Source organism: Opisthocomus hoazin, chromosome 2, assembly GCF_030867145.1.
Source record: "Opisthocomus hoazin isolate bOpiHoa1 chromosome 2, bOpiHoa1.hap1, whole genome shotgun sequence".
Lineage (NCBI taxonomy): Eukaryota > Metazoa > Chordata > Aves > Opisthocomiformes > Opisthocomidae > Opisthocomus > Opisthocomus hoazin.
In genome coordinates this window covers 43,549,511-43,574,107 of record NC_134415.1, presented here as the reverse complement: position 1 = coordinate 43,574,107, position 24,597 = coordinate 43,549,511, and the positions used below count along the sequence as shown (strand labels likewise).

The 24,597-nt window shown below is 42.2% G+C and overlaps 1 protein-coding gene across 1 annotated transcript in view; it reads right to left on the bottom strand.

Annotated features, from left to right (window-relative positions):
• LOC142364605 (apolipoprotein B-100-like) overlaps positions 1-24,343 on the bottom strand; it is a 77,082-nt gene extending 52,739 nt beyond the window's left edge. Inside the window, 1 exon segment of the mRNA XM_075444451.1 lies at positions 24,282-24,343. Coding sequence (XP_075300566.1) covers positions 24,282-24,343 — 62 coding nt within the window.
• Positions 24,344-24,597: the final 254 nt, after the last annotated feature.

The following is a 24,597-nucleotide window of genomic DNA, read 5'->3' as shown; positions in this document are numbered from 1 at the left end:
GTTTCCAGGGATGGGGCCTCCACTACCTCTCTGGGCACTTTGCTAAGATTAATATGAATACAGAAAATCCATTAACCTTTAATTATATAATCCATAGTTATTATATATATTATTTTGCATATATTCGGTTTATATTATATTATATACATTACATTATATATTACAGACCATGGACTTTTAGTCTGTTTGATGAGATAACAAAAATACTGCATAATGGATGAATGCCTGTATTTTGCTTTTTGTATATTTAAAGAAGGACAACTTTGAGAATACTACAATTCTCTGCTACTAAATATTTTCTGATTATTGAGAGTTCATTCTTTGAAGGAAAAGAACACTGACTGGAAGCCTATTCAAGTCAGGAAGAATAATTTGCTCCAATCTGTCTTGGGTATGTCCCATATGAGTCTACTTAAAATAAAAGTCAAATCAAATCAAATCAAATCTAGTAAATTTGCTGCTTTCATCTGATGCTATGTCATTCTTTGGGATATTACACATGAATGCCATCACTTTTCACAACATTCTCTGCACACTTTCCAAGTTTTCACTCTGGGAATTCTAAGGTTGACCACTATATAGAAACAGAGTGTAACATCAGTTATAGTAACAGCAATAGCAACAGTAGTACAACTATTACAATAGTAACAGTAGTAACATCAATGACCAGTAGAAACAAAAGCATCCTTTAAAATTGTATGTCAACAACAGAATATTAGTTCAACAAAGGTGTATTTATGATGAATTCGATCTGCATATAAAACCAGACCTGCATAATTGGCCCTAGACTCACTTTCCTCCCTAAGGCTCCTGAAGTCTTAACTAACACTACAGTGTCATATTCTAAAAAGCCACTTCTTGGGAAGCAAGGATAGCTCACAGTCCACAGCACCACATTGATCTAGGCTGACTTTTCTGATCTTAGGAAAAAAAACTCTACTGGCCTACGTCTTTTACTACTACTACTGATGACTGTGTCCCTTTAACACAAAGTTCTATTTTAAATGTCAGTATTGCCTGCCTAATGCATTTTGCTTTACTGCTCTCCATCTTCACGCTCGCTGCAAAATAGGTTAGCAACAGCTGAGACAAGTCTGTGTGGTATCTCCAAGCTACATTAAATCTGATCAAAAGACCCCAGGCGACATTTGTGACTTTTTCTACGATTGTACAGCCTACAAAGTGAAGAGATTACATCTTTGCCACACTTACCCTCTCTAATTCTATAAGCCATTGTCCTGTTGATTTTTGTATTATTTTTGTTTTCACAGTGTTTTGGTTTCGGCTGCCGCTGGCAACAAAAGCGCCACGCGGCCGCCCCTCCCCCCGCCGGGGTGCGGAGGAGAATGGAAAGAAAACAGGCAGAAACTGGTGGGTCGGGATAAGGGCAGTTTAACAGAACAGCAAACAGAGGCAACAGTAACAACAACGATACAGATAAGGAGAAAAAAACACGACAAAATCAGACCCGCTCTCTCGGACCGCACCAGCGCCGCACGCTCCCGAGCCGAGAGAGCGTTCCCACCGCGCCGCCCCCCCCAACCGGAACCCAGCGTGATGGCACATGGTATGGAATACCGGGCTCTGTTTGGCCAGGTGGGGTCAGCCCCCACTCCCCGGCTGTGCCCCTTCCTGGAGTCCGGTGAAAATTAACCCTGTCCTGGCCAAACCCAGGACACACAGGTTCATAAATAAAGCAGCAAAAAGCACTAGCATAAAAGGCAGTACTTACGTGTGAGAACGCCACTGCTGGGCAGCAGCAAGAGCAGCAAGAGCAGCAAGAGCTGCGCAGGGCCCATGGTGAGCCCTGAACCCTCTTGCTACTCTTTCTCTTCCTGTTTTTCCTTCTCTCCCCTTTTCACCTCTTCCCTACCGCCTCAGAGGGAGAATGAGCCTTCTGATTTAGGCCTCCATTTATATAGTCTGTAGCAAGCAGCTGAGGCAAACGGTTTAGAACCTCAGAGCAAATTGCCAAAGGTGAGAGTTCCAGATCCTCACAGTGCTCCAGACAATGTTCTGCTTTGGTTGCTAGGACTCACAGAATCACAGAATCACGGAATGTTCGGGGTTGGAAGGGACCTCTGTGGGTCATCTAGTCCAACCCGCCTGCCCAAGCAGGGTCACCTACGGCAGGCTGCAGAGGACCTTGTCCAGGCAGGTCTTGAATATCTCCAGAGAAGGAGACTCCACAACCTCCCTGGGCAGCCTGTTCCAGGGCTCCATCACCCTCAGAGGGAAGAAGTTCTTCCTCATGTTCAGACGGAACTTCCTCTGCTTCAGTTTGTGTCCATTGCCCTTGTCCTGTGGCTGGGCACCACTGAAAAGAGTTTGGCCCCATCCTCCTGACACCCACCCTTCAGATATTTATAAGCATTTATATTTATAAGCTGCCTCAATATGTCTTGTAATATGTAAGAATGATTTTACTTTGTAGTATGATTCTACAAGAGACTGTACAAAAAGATCATATTTTTGCCCATAGCATTTGATCCCTTTCTGCATTCAAACATCAAGAGGTTTTGACTGTTGCTTAAAATCTATTTATTTGCTCACTTCAGCACTGCAGATAAATAGAGCTCTGGAGTCCCCAGCACTCAGAGATTTCTTAGCTATCTCCCTGTTTTGCCTGTGTCTCTTCGCTGCCTTCAGATGGTTACATGGGCTCAAGCTGAGGCTGACCAACTGCATTAATGTGACATTGCACGGGCATAAACAAATTACAGAAGTTATGACTCAACCCGTAAGCATGCAGATAACATGAGTGCACCACTCTGCTGTGACAGGTTTATATTGCTGTATTATCTAGTCAAGGGACAGCATTTTTTTCACAGCAGGTGCCACAAAATGCCACACACTACTTTTATACGTTCAGTCATCAAGAAACCCCCATGCTTTCAGCTCACTGGAAGAAGTCAGCACCCACACGGAGTTAGACAACATAAAGGTTTTCTCTTGGAAGTGAAATAAAGACTTTGGAGATGGAACCATTCTGAAGCCTGGTGACTCTCTTGCAGGGCTTACATCTTTGCATCTTTTGCAGTCTATACCACAAAGACAAGCAGCGAGTATTGGTGCACATTTGAGAAGAGAAAGGACGACTGAAACATCAAACTTTACTCCCTGATGTTCTACACTGGAAGTAGCTCCAATCTTTGGTATATGCTGCATATCTGTAATCTGCACAGATTTGGTCCTGTTCTAAAAACCAAACACCTAAATGGCAGTTCTCCAGCTGTCTTTGGATCAAGCCATCTGAGGTCAGTGCTGTGTTACATGTTTCTTTTCCCTTAAGATTTTTTTTTTTCCTTTAGTCCACATTACTCAGAATTAGGACAGTTTGGGCCTTGGTGCTCACCATGGTAAGGCAGCACTGTTGAAGCACTAGGTACTACCAGAGACCACTAAGTTTGTTCACCATTCCCTTCAAAAAACCTAAATGTCAGTATTAAAAACTATTAAAAAACAACGATGAAATTATATTTAAAAAGGAACTATTTCTGGGCATTTCAAATCTTTTTTCTTAGGAGAACCTAGCAAGGGGAAAATTCCCTAAAATAGATAAAAATGTCATCAGCGTCTGGTAACTAGCCATTCCTGTAATGAAGTTTCATGGGTTGTTGAGGAAAATGCAGGGCTTTTACTAATGCTGATGAAACAAGCTAGCTGGAACTGTCATATAGTTAATGAATTTTGCCAGTTATGCCTTCTTTCGTTACTAAAAATCTTGCCATTGCTTTAGGATGTTCTGCATGTTCATACATTGGTACTACCTAAAACTGAAAAACAGAACATGCACAGATCATTTGCAGAACACAAAGAAAGTGCAGCTCATATGTGTAAAGAATGGTAGGGGTTGGAAGGGACCTCTGTGGGTCACCTAGTCCAGCCCTCCTGCTGAAGCAGGGTCACCTACAGCAGGCTGCAGAGGACCTTGTCCAGGTGGGTCTTGACTATCTCCAGAGAAGGAGACTCCACAACCAAAGAACAACTGATAAACTGAAGGTGTACTGCCTCCTCACATGTCCAGGAAGAAGTTACGTATTTGGGTGCATTACTGTACTCTAAATCACTGGAACAGCTGCATTTCCACTGGAACTGCAGCACTTGCTTGAGAAGTAGATGACCAAGTTTCCTGATCCGTCATCACGAGAGAAGGTTTGATCCTATGTATCAGTGTCCTACGTATAATGCTACACGTGATTCTAGTTGGGAGCAGCCTTTCTGATGAACCTGCACTACTATGTAGCCACAAATTGAAGTCTGTAGAGCCAGAAAATAGAACAAGCAAATCATGAAACAACTCCTGTGCATGTTGGGACAGGTATCTGGGAGTACGAAGTCCTAGCTTCAGCTATGTATGTACTGCACATGTGGATTAAATGCAAACACAATACATATAGCAGGGACCAGGACTCAAGACTGAGTACAGGTATTGCTTACTTTCAGCTACTTAAACTCTCACTCATAAGCCATGGCACATCATACACATGAGTATATTGCTTATGATGAAAATAGATTTGATGGTCACAGTCACCCCTAGAACCCAGAAAAGCTAAGGAAACTGAGCACAGTAAATTAATGCCAGCATATAGCTGGGAGTCAGCAGAGGAAAGCATTTTTCATAGCTCCTATTCCGTAATGTGTGCTATGGTGTCCTGTATTTATGGTACATATGGCATGTCTTGGTGGTCTCCACAGTACTGTAGATCCCTTTCTTTTCAGTATGTGCGCACCTTTCTAACGTTTCTTCTGCTGCATTTAGGGACTGTCATATGAATACCACTAAACAGAAAACTCATCTAACAAACTTTAACTGAGCCTCTTAAACTAACAGGATTTGGGCTTTAAATTAGTTTCTTACCCATACTATGCATTAACATTTTATTTTTTGTAAAGTCTTTGTTGTAGGAGTTCTCCTGACATTCGAAGTCTAGATTTGATTCTAGAAAGAACAATTTATTTTATCAAATTTTGTCTTCAGACTTTGCTACACTTTTTTCCACAGCAGCACAGACAAAGCTGCATCAAGTCACTCATCTGAAACTGAACCCCCTCCTTCCTATGCTAGTCTTTTCCAGTGAGCAACTGGTTTTGCCGTGCCTGTTTTGGCAATGCCAACAAAGACTTTATAGAATCATAGAAAGTTTTGGGTCGGAAGGGACCCCTAGAGGTCATCTAGTCCAACCCCCCCGCAGCAAGCAGGGACACGGCTAACTAGATCAGGTTGCTCAGAGCCCTGTTCAGCCTGGTCTTGAATGTTTCCAGGGATGGGGCCTCCACTACCTCTCTGGGCACTTTGCTAAGATTAATATGAATACAGAAAATCCATTAACCTTTAATTATATAATCCATAGTTATTATATATATTATTTTGCATATATTCGGTTTATATTATATTATATACATTACATTATATATTACAGACCATGGACTTTTAGTCTGTTTGATGAGATAACAAAAATACTGCATAATGGATGAATGCCTGTATTTTGCTTTTTGTATATTTAAAGAAGGACAACTTTGAGAATACTACAATTCTCTGCTACTAAATATTTTCTGATTATTGAGAGTTCATTCTTTGAAGGAAAAGAACACTGACTGGAAGCCTATTCAAGTCAGGAAGAATAATTTGCTCCAATCTGTCTTGGGTATGTCCCATATGAGTCTACTTAAAATAAAAGTCAAATCAAATCAAATCAAATCTAGTAAATTTGCTGCTTTCATCTGATGCTATGTCATTCTTTGGGATATTACACATGAATGCCATCACTTTTCACAACATTCTCTGCACACTTTCCAAGTTTTCACTCTGGGAATTCTAAGGTTGACCACTATATAGAAACAGAGTGTAACATCAGTTATAGTAACAGCAATAGCAACAGTAGTATAACTATTACAATAGTAACAGTAGTAACATCAATGACCAGTAGAAACAAAAGCATCCTTTAAAATTGTATGTCAACAACAGAATATTAGTTCAACAAAGGTGTATTTATGATGAATTCGATCTGCATATAAAACCAGACCTGCATAATTGGCCCTAGACTCACTTTCCTCCCTAAGGCTCCTGAAGTCTTAACTAACACTACAGTGTCATATTCTAAAAAGCCACTTCTTGGGAAGCAAGGATAGCTCACAGTCCACAGCACCACATTGATCTAGGCTGACTTTTCTGATCTTAGGAAAAAAAACTCTACTGGCCTACGTCTTTTACTACTACTACTGATGACTGTGTCCCTTTAACACAAAGTTCTATTTTAAATGTCAGTATTGCCTGCCTAATGCATTTTGCTTTACTGCTCTCCATCTTCACGCTCGCTGCAAAATAGGTTAGCAACAGCTGAGACAAGTCTGTGTGGTATCTCCAAGCTACATTAAATCTGATCAAAAGACCCCAGGCGACATTTGTGACTTTTTCTACGATTGTACAGCCTACAAAGTGAAGAGATTACATCTTTGCCACACTTACCCTCTCTAATTCTATAAGCCATTGTCCTGTTGATTTTTGTATTATTTTTGTTTTCACAGTGTTTTGGTTTCGGCTGCCGCTGGCAACAAAAGCGCCACGCGGCCGCCCCTCCCCCCGCCGGGGTGCGGAGGAGAATGGAAAGAAAACAGGCAGAAACTGGTGGGTCGGGATAAGGGCAGTTTAACAGAACAGCAAACAGAGGGAACAGTAACAACAACGATACAGATAAGGAGAAAAAAACACGACAAAATCAGACCCGCTCTCTCGGACCGCACCAGCGCCGCACGCTCCCGAGCCGAGAGAGCGTTCCCACCGCGCCGCCCCCCCCAACCGGAACCCAGCGTGATGGCACATGGTATGGAATACCGGGCTCTGTTTGGCCAGGTGGGGTCAGCCCCCACTCCCCGGCTGTGCCCCTTCCTGGAGTCCGGTGAAAATTAACCCTGTCCTGGCCAAACCCAGGACACACAGGTTCATAAATAAAGCAGCAAAAAGCACTAGCATAAAAGGCAGTACTTACGTGTGAGAACGCCACTGCTGGGCAGCAGCAAGAGCAGCAAGAGCAGCAAGAGCTGCGCAGGGCCCATGGTGAGCCCTGAACCCTCTTGCTACTCTTTCTCTTCCTGTTTTTCCTTCTCTCCCCTTTTCACCTCTTCCCTACCGCCTCAGAGGGAGAATGAGCCTTCTGATTTAGGCCTCCATTTATATAGTCTGTAGCAAGCAGCTGAGGCAAACGGTTTAGAACCTCAGAGCAAACTGCCAAAGGTGAGAGTTCCAGATCCTCACAGTGCTCCAGACAATGTTCTGCTTTGGTTGCTAGGACTCACAGAATCACAGAATCACGGAATGTTCGGGGTTGGAAGGGACCTCTGTGGGTCATCTAGTCCAACCCGCCTGCCCAAGCAGGGTCACCTACGGCAGGCTGCAGAGGACCTTGTCCAGGCAGGTCTTGAATATCTCCAGAGAAGGAGACTCCACAACCTCCCTGGGCAGCCTGTTCCAGGGCTCCATCACCCTCAGAGGGAAGAAGTTCTTCCTCATGTTCAGACGGAACTTCCTCTGCTTCAGTTTGTGTCCATTGCCCTTGTCCTGTGGCTGGGCACCACTGAAAAGAGTTTGGCCCCATCCTCCTGACACCCACCCTTCAGATATTTATAAGCATTTATATTTATAAGCTGCCTCAATATGTCTTGTAATATGTAAGAATGATTTTACTTTGTAGTATGATTCTACAAGAGACTGTACAAAAAGATCATATTTTTGCCCATAGCATTTGATCCCTTTCTGCATTCAAACATCAAGAGGTTTTGACTGTTGCTTAAAATCTATTTATTTGCTCACTTCAGCACTGCAGATAAATAGAGCTCTGGAGTCCCCAGCACTCAGAGATTTCTTAGCTATCTCCCTGTTTTGCCTGTGTCTCTTCGCTGCCTTCAGATGGTTACATGGGCTCAAGCTGAGGCTGACCAACTGCATTAATGTGACATTGCACGGGCATAAACAAATTACAGAAGTTATGACTCAACCCGTAAGCATGCAGATAACATGAGTGCACCACTCTGCTGTGACAGGTTTATATTGCTGTATTATCTAGTCAAGGGACAGCATTTTTTTCACAGCAGGTGCCACAAAATGCCACACACTACTTTTATACGTTCAGTCATCAAGAAACCCCCATGCTTTCAGCTCACTGGAAGAAGTCAGCACCCACACGGAGTTAGACAACATAAAGGTTTTCTCTTGGAAGTGAAATAAAGACTTTGGAGATGGAACCATTCTGAAGCCTGGTGACTCTCTTGCAGGGCTTACATCTTTGCATCTTTTGCAGTCTATACCACAAAGACAAGCAGCGAGTATTGGTGCACATTTGAGAAGAGAAAGGACGACTGAAACATCAAACTTTACTCCCTGATGTTCTACACTGGAAGTAGCTCCAATCTTTGGTATATGCTGCATATCTGTAATCTGCACAGATTTGGTCCTGTTCTAAAAACCAAACACCTAAATGGCAGTTCTCCAGCTGTCTTTGGATCAAGCCATCTGAGGTCAGTGCTGTGTTACATGTTTCTTTTCCCTTAAGATTTTTTTTTTTCCTTTAGTCCACATTACTCAGAATTAGGACAGTTTGGGCCTTGGTGCTCACCATGGTAAGGCAGCACTGTTGAAGCACTAGGTACTACCAGAGACCACTAAGTTTGTTCACCATTCCCTTCAAAAAACCTAAATGTCAGTATTAAAAACTATTAAAAAACAACGATGAAATTATATTTAAAAAGGAACTATTTCTGGGCATTTCAAATCTTTTTTCTTAGGAGAACCTAGCAAGGGGAAAATTCCCTAAAATAGATAAAAATGTCATCAGCGTCTGGTAACTAGCCATTCCTGTAATGAAGTTTCATGGGTTGTTGAGGAAAATGCAGGGCTTTTACTAATGCTGATGAAACAAGCTAGCTGGAACTGTCATATAGTTAATGAATTTTGCCAGTTATGCCTTCTTTCGTTACTAAAAATCTTGCCATTGCTTTAGGATGTTCTGCATGTTCATACATTGGTACTACCTAAAACTGAAAAACAGAACATGCACAGATCATTTGCAGAACACAAAGAAAGTGCAGCTCATATGTGTAAAGAATGGTAGGGGTTGGAAGGGACCTCTGTGGGTCACCTAGTCCAGCCCTCCTGCTGAAGCAGGGTCACCTACAGCAGGCTGCAGAGGACCTTGTCCAGGTGGGTCTTGACTATCTCCAGAGAAGGAGACTCCACAACCAAAGAACAACTGATAAACTGAAGGTGTACTGCCTCCTCACATGTCCAGGAAGAAGTTACGTATTTGGGTGCATTACTGTACTCTAAATCACTGGAACAGCTGCATTTCCACTGGAACTGCAGCACTTGCTTGAGAAGTAGATGACCAAGTTTCCTGATCCGTCATCACGAGAGAAGGTTTGATCCTATGTATCAGTGTCCTACGTATAATGCTACACGTGATTCTAGTTGGGAGCAGCCTTTCTGATGAACCTGCACTACTATGTAGCCACAAATTGAAGTCTGTAGAGCCAGAAAATAGAACAAGCAAATCATGAAACAACTCCTGTGCATGTTGGGACAGGTATCTGGGAGTACGAAGTCCTAGCTTCAGCTATGTATGTACTGCACATGTGGATTAAATGCAAACACAATACATATAGCAGGGACCAGGACTCAAGACTGAGTACAGGTATTGCTTACTTTCAGCTACTTAAACTCTCACTCATAAGCCATGGCACATCATACACATGAGTATATTGCTTATGATGAAAATAGATTTGATGGTCACAGTCACCCCTAGAACCCAGAAAAGCTAAGGAAACTGAGCACAGTAAATTAATGCCAGCATATAGCTGGGAGTCAGCAGAGGAAAGCATTTTTCATAGCTCCTATTCCGTAATGTGTGCTATGGTGTCCTGTATTTATGGTACATATGGCATGTCTTGGTGGTCTCCACAGTACTGTAGATCCCTTTCTTTTCAGTATGTGCGCACCTTTCTAACGTTTCTTCTGCTGCATTTAGGGACTGTCATATGAATACCACTAAACAGAAAACTCATCTAACAAACTTTAACTGAGCCTCTTAAACTAACAGGATTTGGGCTTTAAATTAGTTTCTTACCCATACTATGCATTAACATTTTATTTTTTGTAAAGTCTTTGTTGTAGGAGTTCTCCTGACATTCGAAGTCTAGATTTGATTCTAGAAAGAACAATTTATTTTATCAAATTTTGTCTTCAGACTTTGCTACACTTTTTTCCACAGCAGCACAGACAAAGCTGCATCAAGTCACTCATCTGAAACTGAACCCCCTCCTTCCTATGCTAGTCTTTTCCAGTGAGCAACTGGTTTTGCCGTGCCTGTTTTGGCAATGCCAACAAAGACTTTATAGAATCATAGAAAGTTTTGGGTCGGAAGGGACCCCTAGAGGTCATCTAGTCCAACCCCCCCGCAGCAAGCAGGGACACGGCTAACTAGATCAGGTTGCTCAGAGCCCTGTTCAGCCTGGTCTTGAATGTTTCCAGGGATGGGGCCTCCACTACCTCTCTGGGCACTTTGCTAAGATTAATATGAATACAGAAAATCCATTAACCTTTAATTATATAAGCCATAGTTATTATATATATTATTTTGCATATATTCGGTTTATATTATATTATATACATTACATTATATATTACAGACCATGGACTTTTAGTCTGTTTGATGAGATAACAAAAATACTGCATAATGGATGAATGCCTGTATTTTGCTTTTTGTATATTTAAAGAAGGACAACTTTGAGAATACTACAATTCTCTGCTACTAAGTATTTTCTGATTATTGAGAGTTCATTCTTTGAAGGAAAAGAACACTGACTGGAAGCCTATTCAAGTCAGGAAGAATAATTTGCTCCAATCTGTCTTGGGTATGTCCCATATGAGTCTACTTAAAATAAAAGTCAAATCAAATCAAATCAAATCTAGTAAATTTGCTGCTTTCATCTGATGCTATGTCATTCTTTGGGATATTACACATGAATGCCATCACTTTTCACAACATTCTCTGCACACTTTCCAAGTTTTCACTCTGGGAATTCTAAGGTTGACCACTATATAGAAACAGAGTGTAACATCAGTTATAGTAACAGCAATAGCAACAGTAGTATAACTATTACAATAGTAACAGTAGTAACATCAATGACCAGTAGAAACAAAAGCATCCTTTAAAATTGTATGTCAACAACAGAATATTAGTTCAACAAAGGTGTATTTATGATGAATTCGATCTGCATATAAAACCAGACCTGCATAATTGGCCCTAGACTCACTTTCCTCCCTAAGGCTCCTGAAGTCTTAACTAACACTACAGTGTCATATTCTAAAAAGCCACTTCTTGGGAAGCAAGGATAGCTCACAGTCCACAGCACCACATTGATCTAGGCTGACTTTTCTGATCTTAGGAAAAAAAACTCTACTGGCCTACGTCTTTTACTACTACTACTGATGACTGTGTCCCTTTAACACAAAGTTCTATTTTAAATGTCAGTATTGCCTGCCTAATGCATTTTGCTTTACTGCTCTCCATCTTCACGCTCGCTGCAAAATAGGTTAGCAACAGCTGAGACAAGTCTGTGTGGTATCTCCAAGCTACATTAAATCTGATCAAAAGACCCCAGGCGACATTTGTGACTTTTTCTACGATTGTACAGCCTACAAAGTGAAGAGATTACATCTTTGCCACACTTACCCTCTCTAATTCTATAAGCCATTGTCCTGTTGATTTTTGTATTATTTTTGTTTTCACAGTGTTTTGGTTTCGGCTGCCGCTGGCAACAAAAGCGCCACGCGGCCGCCCCTCCCCCCGCCGGGGTGCGGAGGAGAATGGAAAGAAAACAGGCAGAAACTGGTGGGTCGGGATAAGGGCAGTTTAACAGAACAGCAAACAGAGGGAACAGTAACAACAACGATACAGATAAGGAGAAAAAAACACGACAAAATCAGACCCGCTCTCTCGGACCGCACCAGCGCCGCACGCTCCCGAGCCGAGAGAGCGTTCCCACCGCGCCGCCCCCCCCAACCGGAACCCAGCGTGATGGCACATGGTATGGAATACCGGGCTCTGTTTGGCCAGGTGGGGTCAGCCCCCACTCCCCGGCTGTGCCCCTTCCTGGAGTCCGGTGAAAATTAACCCTGTCCTGGCCAAACCCAGGACACACAGGTTCATAAATAAAGCAGCAAAAAGCACTAGCATAAAAGGCAGTACTTACGTGTGAGAACGCCACTGCTGGGCAGCAGCAAGAGCAGCAAGAGCAGCAAGAGCTGCGCAGGGCCCATGGTGAGCCCTGAACCCTCTTGCTACTCTTTCTCTTCCTGTTTTTCCTTCTCTCCCCTTTTCACCTCTTCCCTACCGCCTCAGAGGGAGAATGAGCCTTCTGATTTAGGCCTCCATTTATATAGTCTGTAGCAAGCAGCTGAGGCAAACGGTTTAGAACCTCAGAGCAAACTGCCAAAGGTGAGAGTTCCAGATCCTCACAGTGCTCCAGACAATGTTCTGCTTTGGTTGCTAGGACTCACAGAATCACAGAATCACGGAATGTTCGGGGTTGGAAGGGACCTCTGTGGGTCATCTAGTCCAACCCGCCTGCCCAAGCAGGGTCACCTACGGCAGGCTGCAGAGGACCTTGTCCAGGCAGGTCTTGAATATCTCCAGAGAAGGAGACTCCACAACCTCCCTGGGCAGCCTGTTCCAGGGCTCCATCACCCTCAGAGGGAAGAAGTTCTTCCTCATGTTCAGACGGAACTTCCTCTGCTTCAGTTTGTGTCCATTGCCCTTGTCCTGTGGCTGGGCACCACTGAAAAGAGTTTGGCCCCATCCTCCTGACACCCACCCTTCAGATATTTATAAGCATTTATATTTATAAGCTGCCTCAATATGTCTTGTAATATGTAAGAATGATTTTACTTTGTAGTATGATTCTACAAGAGACTGTACAAAAAGATCATATTTTTGCCCATAGCATTTGATCCCTTTCTGCATTCAAACATCAAGAGGTTTTGACTGTTGCTTAAAATCTATTTATTTGCTCACTTCAGCACTGCAGATAAATAGAGCTCTGGAGTCCCCAGCACTCAGAGATTTCTTAGCTATCTCCCTGTTTTGCCTGTGTCTCTTCGCTGCCTTCAGATGGTTACATGGGCTCAAGCTGAGGCTGACCAACTGCATTAATGTGACATTGCACGGGCATAAACAAATTACAGAAGTTATGACTCAACCCGTAAGCATGCAGATAACATGAGTGCACCACTCTGCTGTGACAGGTTTATATTGCTGTATTATCTAGTCAAGGGACAGCATTTTTTTCACAGCAGGTGCCACAAAATGCCACACACTACTTTTATACGTTCAGTCATCAAGAAACCCCCATGCTTTCAGCTCACTGGAAGAAGTCAGCACCCACACGGAGTTAGACAACATAAAGGTTTTCTCTTGGAAGTGAAATAAAGACTTTGGAGATGGAACCATTCTGAAGCCTGGTGACTCTCTTGCAGGGCTTACATCTTTGCATCTTTTGCAGTCTATACCACAAAGACAAGCAGCGAGTATTGGTGCACATTTGAGAAGAGAAAGGACGACTGAAACATCAAACTTTACTCCCTGATGTTCTACACTGGAAGTAGCTCCAATCTTTGGTATATGCTGCATATCTGTAATCTGCACAGATTTGGTCCTGTTCTAAAAACCAAACACCTAAATGGCAGTTCTCCAGCTGTCTTTGGATCAAGCCATCTGAGGTCAGTGCTGTGTTACATGTTTCTTTTCCCTTAAGATTTTTTTTTTTCCTTTAGTCCACATTACTCAGAATTAGGACAGTTTGGGCCTTGGTGCTCACCATGGTAAGGCAGCACTGTTGAAGCACTAGGTACTACCAGAGACCACTAAGTTTGTTCACCATTCCCTTCAAAAAACCTAAATGTCAGTATTAAAAACTATTAAAAAACAACGATGAAATTATATTTAAAAAGGAACTATTTCTGGGCATTTCAAATCTTTTTTCTTAGGAGAACCTAGCAAGGGGAAAATTCCCTAAAATAGATAAAAATGTCATCAGCGTCTGGTAACTAGCCATTCCTGTAATGAAGTTTCATGGGTTGTTGAGGAAAATGCAGGGCTTTTACTAATGCTGATGAAACAAGCTAGCTGGAACTGTCATATAGTTAATGAATTTTGCCAGTTATGCCTTCTTTCGTTACTAAAAATCTTGCCATTGCTTTAGGATGTTCTGCATGTTCATACATTGGTACTACCTAAAACTGAAAAACAGAACATGCACAGATCATTTGCAGAACACAAAGAAAGTGCAGCTCATATGTGTAAAGAATGGTAGGGGTTGGAAGGGACCTCTGTGGGTCACCTAGTCCAGCCCTCCTGCTGAAGCAGGGTCACCTACAGCAGGCTGCAGAGGACCTTGTCCAGGTGGGTCTTGACTATCTCCAGAGAAGGAGACTCCACAACCAAAGAACAACTGATAAACTGAAGGTGTACTGCCTCCTCACATGTCCAGGAAGAAGTTACGTATTTGGGTGCATTACTGTACTCTAAATCACTGGAACAGCTGCATTTCCACTGGAACTGCAGCACTTGCTTGAGAAGTAGATGACCAAGTTTCCTGATCCGTCATCACGAGAGAAGGTTTGATCCTATGTATCAGTGTCCTACGTATAATGCTACACGTGATTCTAGTTGGGAGCAGCCTTTCTGATGAACCTGCACTACTATGTAGCCACAAATTGAAGTCTGTAGAGCCAGAAAATAGAACAAGCAAATCATGAAACAACTCCTGTGCATGTTGGGACAGGTATCTGGGAGTACGAAGTCCTAGCTTCAGCTATGTATGTACTGCACATGTGGATTAAATGCAAACACAATACATATAGCAGGGACCAGGACTCAAGACTGAGTACAGGTATTGCTTACTTTCAGCTACTTAAACTCTCACTCATAAGCCATGGCACATCATACACATGAGTATATTGCTTATGATGAAAATAGATTTGATGGTCACAGTCACCCCTAGAACCCAGAAAAGCTAAGGAAACTGAGCACAGTAAATTAATGCCAGCATATAGCTGGGAGTCAGCAGAGGAAAGCATTTTTCATAGCTCCTATTCCGTAATGTGTGCTATGGTGTCCTGTATTTATGGTACATATGGCATGTCTTGGTGGTCTCCACAGTACTGTAGATCCCTTTCTTTTCAGTATGTGCGCACCTTTCTAACGTTTCTTCTGCTGCATTTAGGGACTGTCATATGAATACCACTAAACAGAAAACTCATCTAACAAACTTTAACTGAGCCTCTTAAACTAACAGGATTTGGGCTTTAAATTAGTTTCTTACCCATACTATGCATTAACATTTTATTTTTTGTAAAGTCTTTGTTGTAGGAGTTCTCCTGACATTCGAAGTCTAGATTTGATTCTAGAAAGAACAATTTATTTTATCAAATTTTGTCTTCAGACTTTGCTACACTTTTTTCCACAGCAGCACAGACAAAGCTGCATCAAGTCACTCATCTGAAACTGAACCCCCTCCTTCCTATGCTAGTCTTTTCCAGTGAGCAACTGGTTTTGCCGTGCCTGTTTTGGCAATGCCAACAAAGACTTTATAGAATCATAGAAAGTTTTGGGTCGGAAGGGACCCCTAGAGGTCATCTAGTCCAACCCCCCCGCAGCAAGCAGGGACACGGCTAACTAGATCAGGTTGCTCAGAGCCCTGTTCAGCCTGGTCTTGAATGTTTCCAGGGATGGGGCCTCCACTACCTCTCTGGGCACTTTGCTAAGATTAATATGAATACAGAAAATCCATTAACCTTTAATTATATAATCCATAGTTATTATATATATTATTTTGCATATATTCGGTTTATATTATATTATATACATTACATTATATATTACAGACCATGGACTTTTAGTCTGTTTGATGAGATAACAAAAATACTGCATAATGGATGAATGCCTGTATTTTGCTTTTTGTATATTTAAAGAAGGACAACTTTGAGAATACTACAATTCTCTGCTACTAAATATTTTCTGATTATTGAGAGTTCATTCTTTGAAGGAAAAGAACACTGACTGGAAGCCTATTCAAGTCAGGAAGAATAATTTGCTCCAATCTGTCTTGGGTATGTCCCATATGAGTCTACTTAAAATAAAAGTCAAATCAAATCAAATCAAATCTAGTAAATTTGCTGCTTTCATCTGATGCTATGTCATTCTTTGGGATATTACACATGAATGCCATCACTTTTCACAACATTCTCTGCACACTTTCCAAGTTTTCACTCTGGGAATTCTAAGGTTGACCACTATATAGAAACAGAGTGTAACATCAGTTATAGTAACAGCAATAGCAACAGTAGTATAACTATTACAATAGTAACAGTAGTAACATCAATGACCAGTAGAAACAAAAGCATCCTTTAAAATTGTATGTCAACAACAGAATATTAGTTCAACAAAGGTGTATTTATGATGAATTCGATCTGCATATAAAACCAGACCTGCATAATTGGCCCTAGACTCACTTTCCTCCCTAAGGCTCCTGAAGTCTTAACTAACACTACAGTGTCATATTCTAAAAAGCCACTTCTTGGGAAGCAAGGATAGCTCACAGTCCACAGCACCACATTGATCTAGGCTGACTTTTCTGATCTTAGGAAAAAAAACTCTACTGGCCTACGTCTTTTACTACTACTACTGATGACTGTGTCCCTTTAACACAAAGTTCTATTTTAAATGTCAGTATTGCCTGCCTAATGCATTTTGCTTTACTGCTCTCCATCTTCACGCTCGCTGCAAAATAGGTTAGCAACAGCTGAGACAAGTCTGTGTGGTATCTCCAAGCTACATTAAATCTGATCAAAAGACCCCAGGCGACATTTGTGACTTTTTCTACGATTGTACAGCCTACAAAGTGAAGAGATTACATCTTTGCCACACTTACCCTCTCTAATTCTATAAGCCATTGTCCTGTTGATTTTTGTATTATTTTTGTTTTCACAGTGTTTTGGTTTCGGCTGCCGCTGGCAACAAAAGCGCCACGCGGCCGCCCCTCCCCCCGCCGGGGTGCGGAGGAGAATGGAAAGAAAACAGGCAGAAACTGGTGGGTCGGGATAAGGGCAGTTTAACAGAACAGCAAACAGAGGCAACAGTAACAACAACGATACAGATAAGGAGAAAAAAACACGACAAAATCAGACCCGCTCTCTCGGACCGCACCAGCGCCGCACGCTCCCGAGCCGAGAGAGCGTTCCCACCGCGCCGCCCCCCCCAACCGGAACCCAGCGTGATGGCACATGGTATGGAATACCGGGCTCTGTTTGGCCAGGTGGGGTCAGCCCCCACTCCCCGGCTGTGCCCCTTCCTGGAGTCCGGTGAAAATTAACCCTGTCCTGGCCAAACCCAGGACACACAGGTTCATAAATAAAGCAGCAAAAAGCACTAGCATAAAAGGCAGTACTTACGTGTGAGAACGCCACTGCTGGGCAGCAGCAAGAGCAGCAAGAGCAGCAAGAGCTGCGCAGGGCCCATGGTGAGCCCTGAACCCTCTTGCTACTCTTTCTCTTCCTGTTTTTCCTTCTCTCCCCTTTTCACCTCTTCCCTACCGCCTCAGAGGGAGAATGAGCCTTCTGATTTAGGCCTCCATTTATATAGTCTGTAGCAAGCAGCTGAGGCAAACGGTTTAGAACCTCAGAGCAAATTGCCAAAGGTGAGAGTTCCAGATCCTCACAGTGCTCCAGACAATGTTCTGCTTTGGTTGCTAGGACTCACAGAATCACAGAATCACGGAATGTTCGGGGTTGGAAGGGACCTCTGTGGGTCATCTAGTCCAACCCGCCTGCCCAAGCAGGGTCACCTACGGCAGGCTGCAGAGGACCTTGTCCAGGCAGGTCTTGAATATCTCCAGAGAAGGAGACTCCACAACCTCCCTGGGCAGCCTGTTCCAGGGCTCCATCACCCTCAGAGGGAAGAAGTTCTTCCTCATGTTCAGACGGAACTTCCTCTGCTTCAGTTTGTGTCCATTGCCCTTGTCCTGTGGCTGGGCACCACTGAAAAGAGTTTGGCCCCATCCTCCTGACACCCACCCTTCAGATATTTATAAGCATTTATATTTATAAGCTGCCTCAATATGTCTTGTAATATGTAAGAATGATTTTACTTTGTAGTATGATTCTACAAGAGACTGTACAAAAAGATCATATTTTTGCCCATAGCATTTGATCCCTTTCTGCATTCAAACATCAAGAGGTTTTGACTGTTGCTTAAAATCTATTTATTTGCTCACTTCAGCACTGCAGATAAATAGAGCTCTGGAGTCCCCAGCACTCAGAGATTTCTTAGCTATCTCCCTGTTTTGCCTGTGTCTCTTCGCTGCCTTCAGATGGTTACATGGGCTCAAGCTGAGGCTGACCAACTGCATTAATGTGACATTGCACGGGCATAAACAAATTACAGAAGTTATGACTCAACCCGTAAGCATGCAGATAACATGAGTGCACCACTCTGCTGTGACAGGTTTATATTGCTGTATTATCTAGTCAAGGGACAGCATTTTTTTCACAGCAGGTGCCACAAAATGCCACACACTACTTTTATACGTTCAGTCATCAAGAAACCCCCATGCTTTCAGCTCACTGGAAGAAGTCAGCACCCACACGGAGTTAGACAACATAAAGGTTTTCTCTTGGAAGTGAAATAAAGACTTTGGAGATGGAACCATTCTGAAGCCTGGTGACTCTCTTGCAGGGCTTACATCTTTGCATCTTTTGCAGTCTATACCACAAAGACAAGCAGCGAGTATTGGTGCACATTTGAGAAGAGAAAGGACGACTGAAACATCAGACTTTACTCCCTGATGTTCTACACTGGAAGTAGCTCCAATCTTTGGTATATGCTGCATATCTGTAATCTGCACAGATTTGGTCCTGTTCTAAAAACCAAACACCTAAATGGCAGTTCTCCAGCTGTCTTTGGATCAAGCCATCTGAGGTCAGTGCTGTGTTACATGTTTCTTTTCCCTTAAGATTTTTTTTTTTCCTTTAGTCCACATTACTCAGAATTAGGACAGTTTGGGCCTTGGTGCTCACCATGGTAAGGCAGCACTGTTGAAGCACTAGGTACTACCAGAGACCACTAAGTTTGTTCACCATTCCCTTCAAAAAACCTAAATGTCAGTATTAAAAACTATTAAAAAACAACGATGAAATTATATTTAAAAAGGAACTATTTCTGGGCATTTCAAATCTTTTTTCTTAGGAGAACCTAGCAAGGGGAAAATTCCCTAAAATAGATAAAAATGTCATCAGCGTCTGGTAACTAGCCATTCCTGTAATGAAGTTTCATGGGTTGTTGAGGAAAATGCAGGGCTTTTACTAATGCTGATGAAACAAGCTAGCTGGAACTGTCATATAGTTAATGAATTTTGCCAGTTATGCCTTCTTTCGTTACTAAAAATCTTGCCATTGCTTTAGGATGTTCTGCATGTTCATACATTGGTACTACCTAAAACTGAAAAACAGAACATGCACAGATCATTTGCAGAACACAAAGAAAGTGCAGCTCATATGTGTAAAGAATGGTAGGGGTTGGAAGGGACCTCTGTGGGTCACCTAGTCCAGCCCTCCTGCTGAAGCAGGGTCACCTACAGCAGGCTGCAGAGGACCTTGTCCAGGTGGGTCTTGACTATCTCCAGAGAAGGAGACTCCACAACCAAAGAACCACTGATAAACTGAAGGTGTACTGCCTCCTCACATGTCCAGGAAGAAGTTACGTATTTGGGTGCATTACTGTACTCTAAATCACTGGAACAGCTGCATTTCCACTGGAACTGCAGCACTTGCTTGAGAAGTAGATGACCAAGTTTCCTGATCCGTCATCACGAGAGAAGGTTTGATCCTATGTATCAGTGTCCTACGTATAATGCTACACGTGATTCTAGTTGGGAGCAGCCTTTCTGATGAACCTGCACTACTATGTAGCCACAAATTGAAGTCTGTAGAGCCAGAAAATAGAACAAGCAAATCATGAAACAACTCCTGTGCATGTTGGGACAGGTATCTGGGAGTACGAAGTCCTAGCTTCAGCTATGTATGTACTGCACATGTGGATTAAATGCAAACACAATACATATAGCAGGGACCAGGACTCAAGACTGAGTACAGGTATTGCTTACTTTCAGCTACTTAAACTCTCACTCATAAGCCATGGCACATCATACACATGAGTATATTGCTTATGATGAAAATAGATTTGATGGTCACAGTCACCCCTAGAACCCAGAAAAGCTAAGGAAACTGAGCACAGTAAATTAATGCCAGCATATAGCTGGGAGTCAGCAGAGGAAAGCATTTTTCATAGCTCCTATTCCGTAATGTGTGCTATGGTGTCCTGTATTTATGGTACATATGGCATGTCTTGGTGGTCTCCACAGTACTGTAGATCCCTTTCTTTTCAGTATGTGCGCACCTTTCTAACGTTTCTTCTGCTGCATTTAGGACTGTCATATGAATACCACTAAACAGAAAACTCATCTAACAAACTTTAACTGAGCCTCTTAAACTAACAGGATTTGGGCTTTAAATTAGTTTCTTACCCATACTATGCATTAACATTTTATTTTTTGTAAAGTCTTTGTTGTAGGAGTTCTCCTGACATTCGAAGTCTAGATTTGATTCTAGAAAGAACAATTTATTTTATCAAATTTTGTCTTCAGACTTTGCTACACTTTTTTCCACAGCAGCACAGACAAAGCTGCATCAAGTCACTCATCTGAAACTGAACCCCCTCCTTCCTATGCTAGTCTTTTCCAGTGAGCAACTGGTTTTGCCGTGCCTGTTTTGGCAATGCCAACAAAGACTTTATAGAATCATAGAAAGTTTTGGGTCGGAAGGGACCCCTAGAGGTCATCTAGTCCAACCCCCCCGCAGCAAGCAGGGACACGGCTAACTAGATCAGGTTGCTCAGAGCCCTGTTCAGCCTGGTCTTGAATGTTTCCAGGGATGGGGCCTCCACTACCTCTCTGGGCACTTTGCTAAGATTAATATGAATACAGAAAATCCATTAACCTTTAATTATATAATCCATAGTTATTATATATTATTTTGCATATATTAGGTTTCTATTATAAAAAAAGAGAAAGATTGTTATCTCTTCTCCTTCCTTGTATGATTCAGAGCAACACAGGAGTTCTTGCATAACAACTACAGCAAAGTCGTGCCTTGATGAGAGAGGTCAGAGCCTCTGGAACACAGAAGAAAAAAACAGTAACTAGATCTATATCTGAAACAACAGCTGAAAAAAGTATTCAAAGGAAAGGTAAGTTCATAAATATTTTGTAAACTTTCTGTAAGCTTGATTAAGAACATGAAAGTGCCTTACTTTATTTAATATCCTGCCAACTTCAATCTCTCTTTCACCCTTCCAAAGATACCAAGATGAATGCACGAAGAGATGGAGCGGGTTTGCAAGTGTATTACTGTTCTTTAAATTATACTCACATCTGTGCTGAAACACTCTGCAGTTCCACTCTCTGAAAGTATTCCAGCACAGAGAAATGCCCCCCACTTTTTTTCTCTTCCTTTCGTACACAGCTGCGTCTCACAAGCAAAATGGTTTTTAGAGAGTGTATATGGCAATTATTTTATCCTTTATGGAAATATATCTAGCCGTAGCTCATCTTATAAGGTAGTAGAGAATGCCACTAAAGAGCAACACTAAAATGCAATGTAATTTTGTAGAGAGTAGTAGATAAAAATACTATTAAGGAAATGTGTTCCTTTTTTGTATTTCTGTGTAACTCCGAAATGTCGCCATCACTGGCAAAATAAATAGAGCATTTTTATATTTCTCAAAGTGATGGGAGTAAAACTCTAGCTGTAGAAATACGGAGATGAAGATCACAAACACAAATTTCGCAATTCTTGATATTTTGCAGATGGACTGTTTTTTTTTTAATTTTTTCATTGAATTTGCATCAAAAGTTTCTGTTGCCAAAGATGCCTCCATTCATTTATAACACATACGAATAAAGGACTGGGTTTGAATTTAAAATGTGTTGCTAAGAATACCATCTGTAGATAAAGCAATGTATTCACATATATCAGTAAGTGTATTTCCATCTTGTCTCTGCCGTATGTAACCTAACACATCTTTTTTCTACATAACCAAAGCTTTCATAGTTGCCATAAGGAACGTGTGACAAAACGCTCTGGGAATTGGAGAGAGAACCCATCCACCAGACAGTCTTTGTCTGTCTACACCACAGAAGTGTTTGCCATACAGTAGGCAGAAATGGGTAAACACAGCTGAGATAGCTGGAAGAGATGTCACACTGTGCTTCTGTATCTGTCGAATAAATCCACCATTATGTGTTTGGCATACCCTGTGCTATCTTACATCTGCAGCTCTAAGACTAGAAAACACACCATTATGGAAAGGTGGCTCTTCTGCTAGGGAGAGAGCAAGAGATTGCCCAGAAATTATCGTGAAGGTTGAAGGATGGAAAGAGAAAATTCTTTTACACATCACACCGCTCCCCCCACTCCCCCCCAGTAAAAAAGAGTAAAATTTGTGTTTTGTTTTAATATAAAAATTTGCTGGAGTACATAATTTGGCAAATATACATACTGCTTTATTGGTATGAATGGCTGTTGTCTACTTTAATATACCAGTCCGTATACCAATAAGGATACCAACAAGTCTGGTGTACCTAGTCTCTTCTCCGATGTAAACCCCAGGAATACACTACCTTGCTCCTGCATACTGCCATTAAATGGCTTTCTAAAGCTATTTATGTGTGTCTGTATGGAAACAAAGTAACAAAAAAAAGAATTAAAGAAGTCTTTCCACCCCTGCCTTTCTTTCAGTTATTTGCAAGGGAAGCTAAGGATGGAATACTGTGTTTTCCCCAGAAATATTCTCCTGAATGTAAAAGAAAGCCTGTTTCTTTAAACAGCCCATAGATATTTTTTAACAGAATCGTAAATTATGATCCTATTTTCATTTGAGACATCCTGCGTGTATGAGTATACTTATTTAGGTATGTGCAAAATATACAAAGAAAAAGCTATCCATAAATAAAATGTGTATGTAGGGGCCGCACACAATGAATTTATCTTTTACTCACTCTGAGTTTATTTATTACTGTAGTCTAATAAATGGTGGTACATTAACATTTATGTAGATTTTCACGCGATTCCTCATTTGCAATTTTCACAATTTAACCCTGCTGTTCCCTCAAAACACACAGAGATGTCAAACACCTATGAAGTTTATTACTCCTGCACTACAATGGCACATGGTTTTGTTTAGGTGTCTTGCCACTTGTAGAAGGATAAGGAAGTCAACCTACTATGAGCAAGCATTTAGATTTGTGAATACACCTGGCTGAATGCTGTTGTTTCTAGACTTCGGTATGGCTGGACCACTCACTGCGGAGATGCAAGCTGTTTGGAGCATGCCTAAACCCACGGGATTTTATGGGGTGGAAGCTTGGGAATCTAGGGCATATGGGGGCTTCAGGCAGGCAGGGAGATTAAACATCTCCACTCTGCACTTTCTGGCATTAAACATACATACTAGACACCACCCTACGCTTGGCCAACCAGAACCACAACCTGTGTGCGGCTTTGGATGAAGGGGTCCAGTTTTACGCCCCAGAGGAGACTTCCATCCCCAGCTGCATTTGTGGAGTGACCCTGAGGTCTGAGCCTTGCAGCACCTAACTGCCTGTGAGTCCAACCACAAAGCAATGTCTTCCCACCCCACTGTGGCACTCTGTGAATCACAGAATCCTTGAATCACAGAAGGCTGGAAAAGACCTCTAAGATCATCAAGCGCAACCACCAACCCAACACCAACATGCCTGCCAAACCACATCCCAAAGTGCCGTATCTACACGTTTTTTGAACCCCTCCAGGGATGGTGACTCCACCACTGCCGTGGGCAGCCTGTTCCGATGCTTGATCACTCTTTCAGTAAAGAAATTTTTCCTAATATCCAAGGGCCTGGCTGCATATTCTCACGTCCTCCCTGCAAGCAGGGTGGCTTCTGTGAGTCCCTCCCAAGCCTTTCCCGCCCCAGGCTGGCCAAGCCGTGCTCCTGTGGTCTCTCCTCCCAGGGCAGGTGCTCCAGCCCCGACTGCCCTGGGGACCTCCCTGACCTCACCCCAGTTTGTCGATGTCCAAGACTGAAGAGAGTATCTGGATATTTCCTAACGAGCACTGAAGAGAGAGGGATAATTACCACTCCTCTATCGCAGTCCAGAAAAGGTTCTGAATAAACATTTCATTGCATTTATTCGTCATCGCATTCCATACAAGTTAAGGTTTTCTTAAAAATCATAGCACTTTCCAGATTACAGCAATACTTTATAAATAATATCTCATAAGAACTTTCTAACTAACTTTCATATTCCCTTTCCATGGTACATCGACCCTGAAGTACCTAATTAGCTTCTGAAAGGGGGAGTTGGGCCTCTTTGGAAAATACTATCCCAGCTTATATCAGGTTTAATCACACTCTCATTGCAAATATCTCAGTGCTTGAACAGGTTCATCCT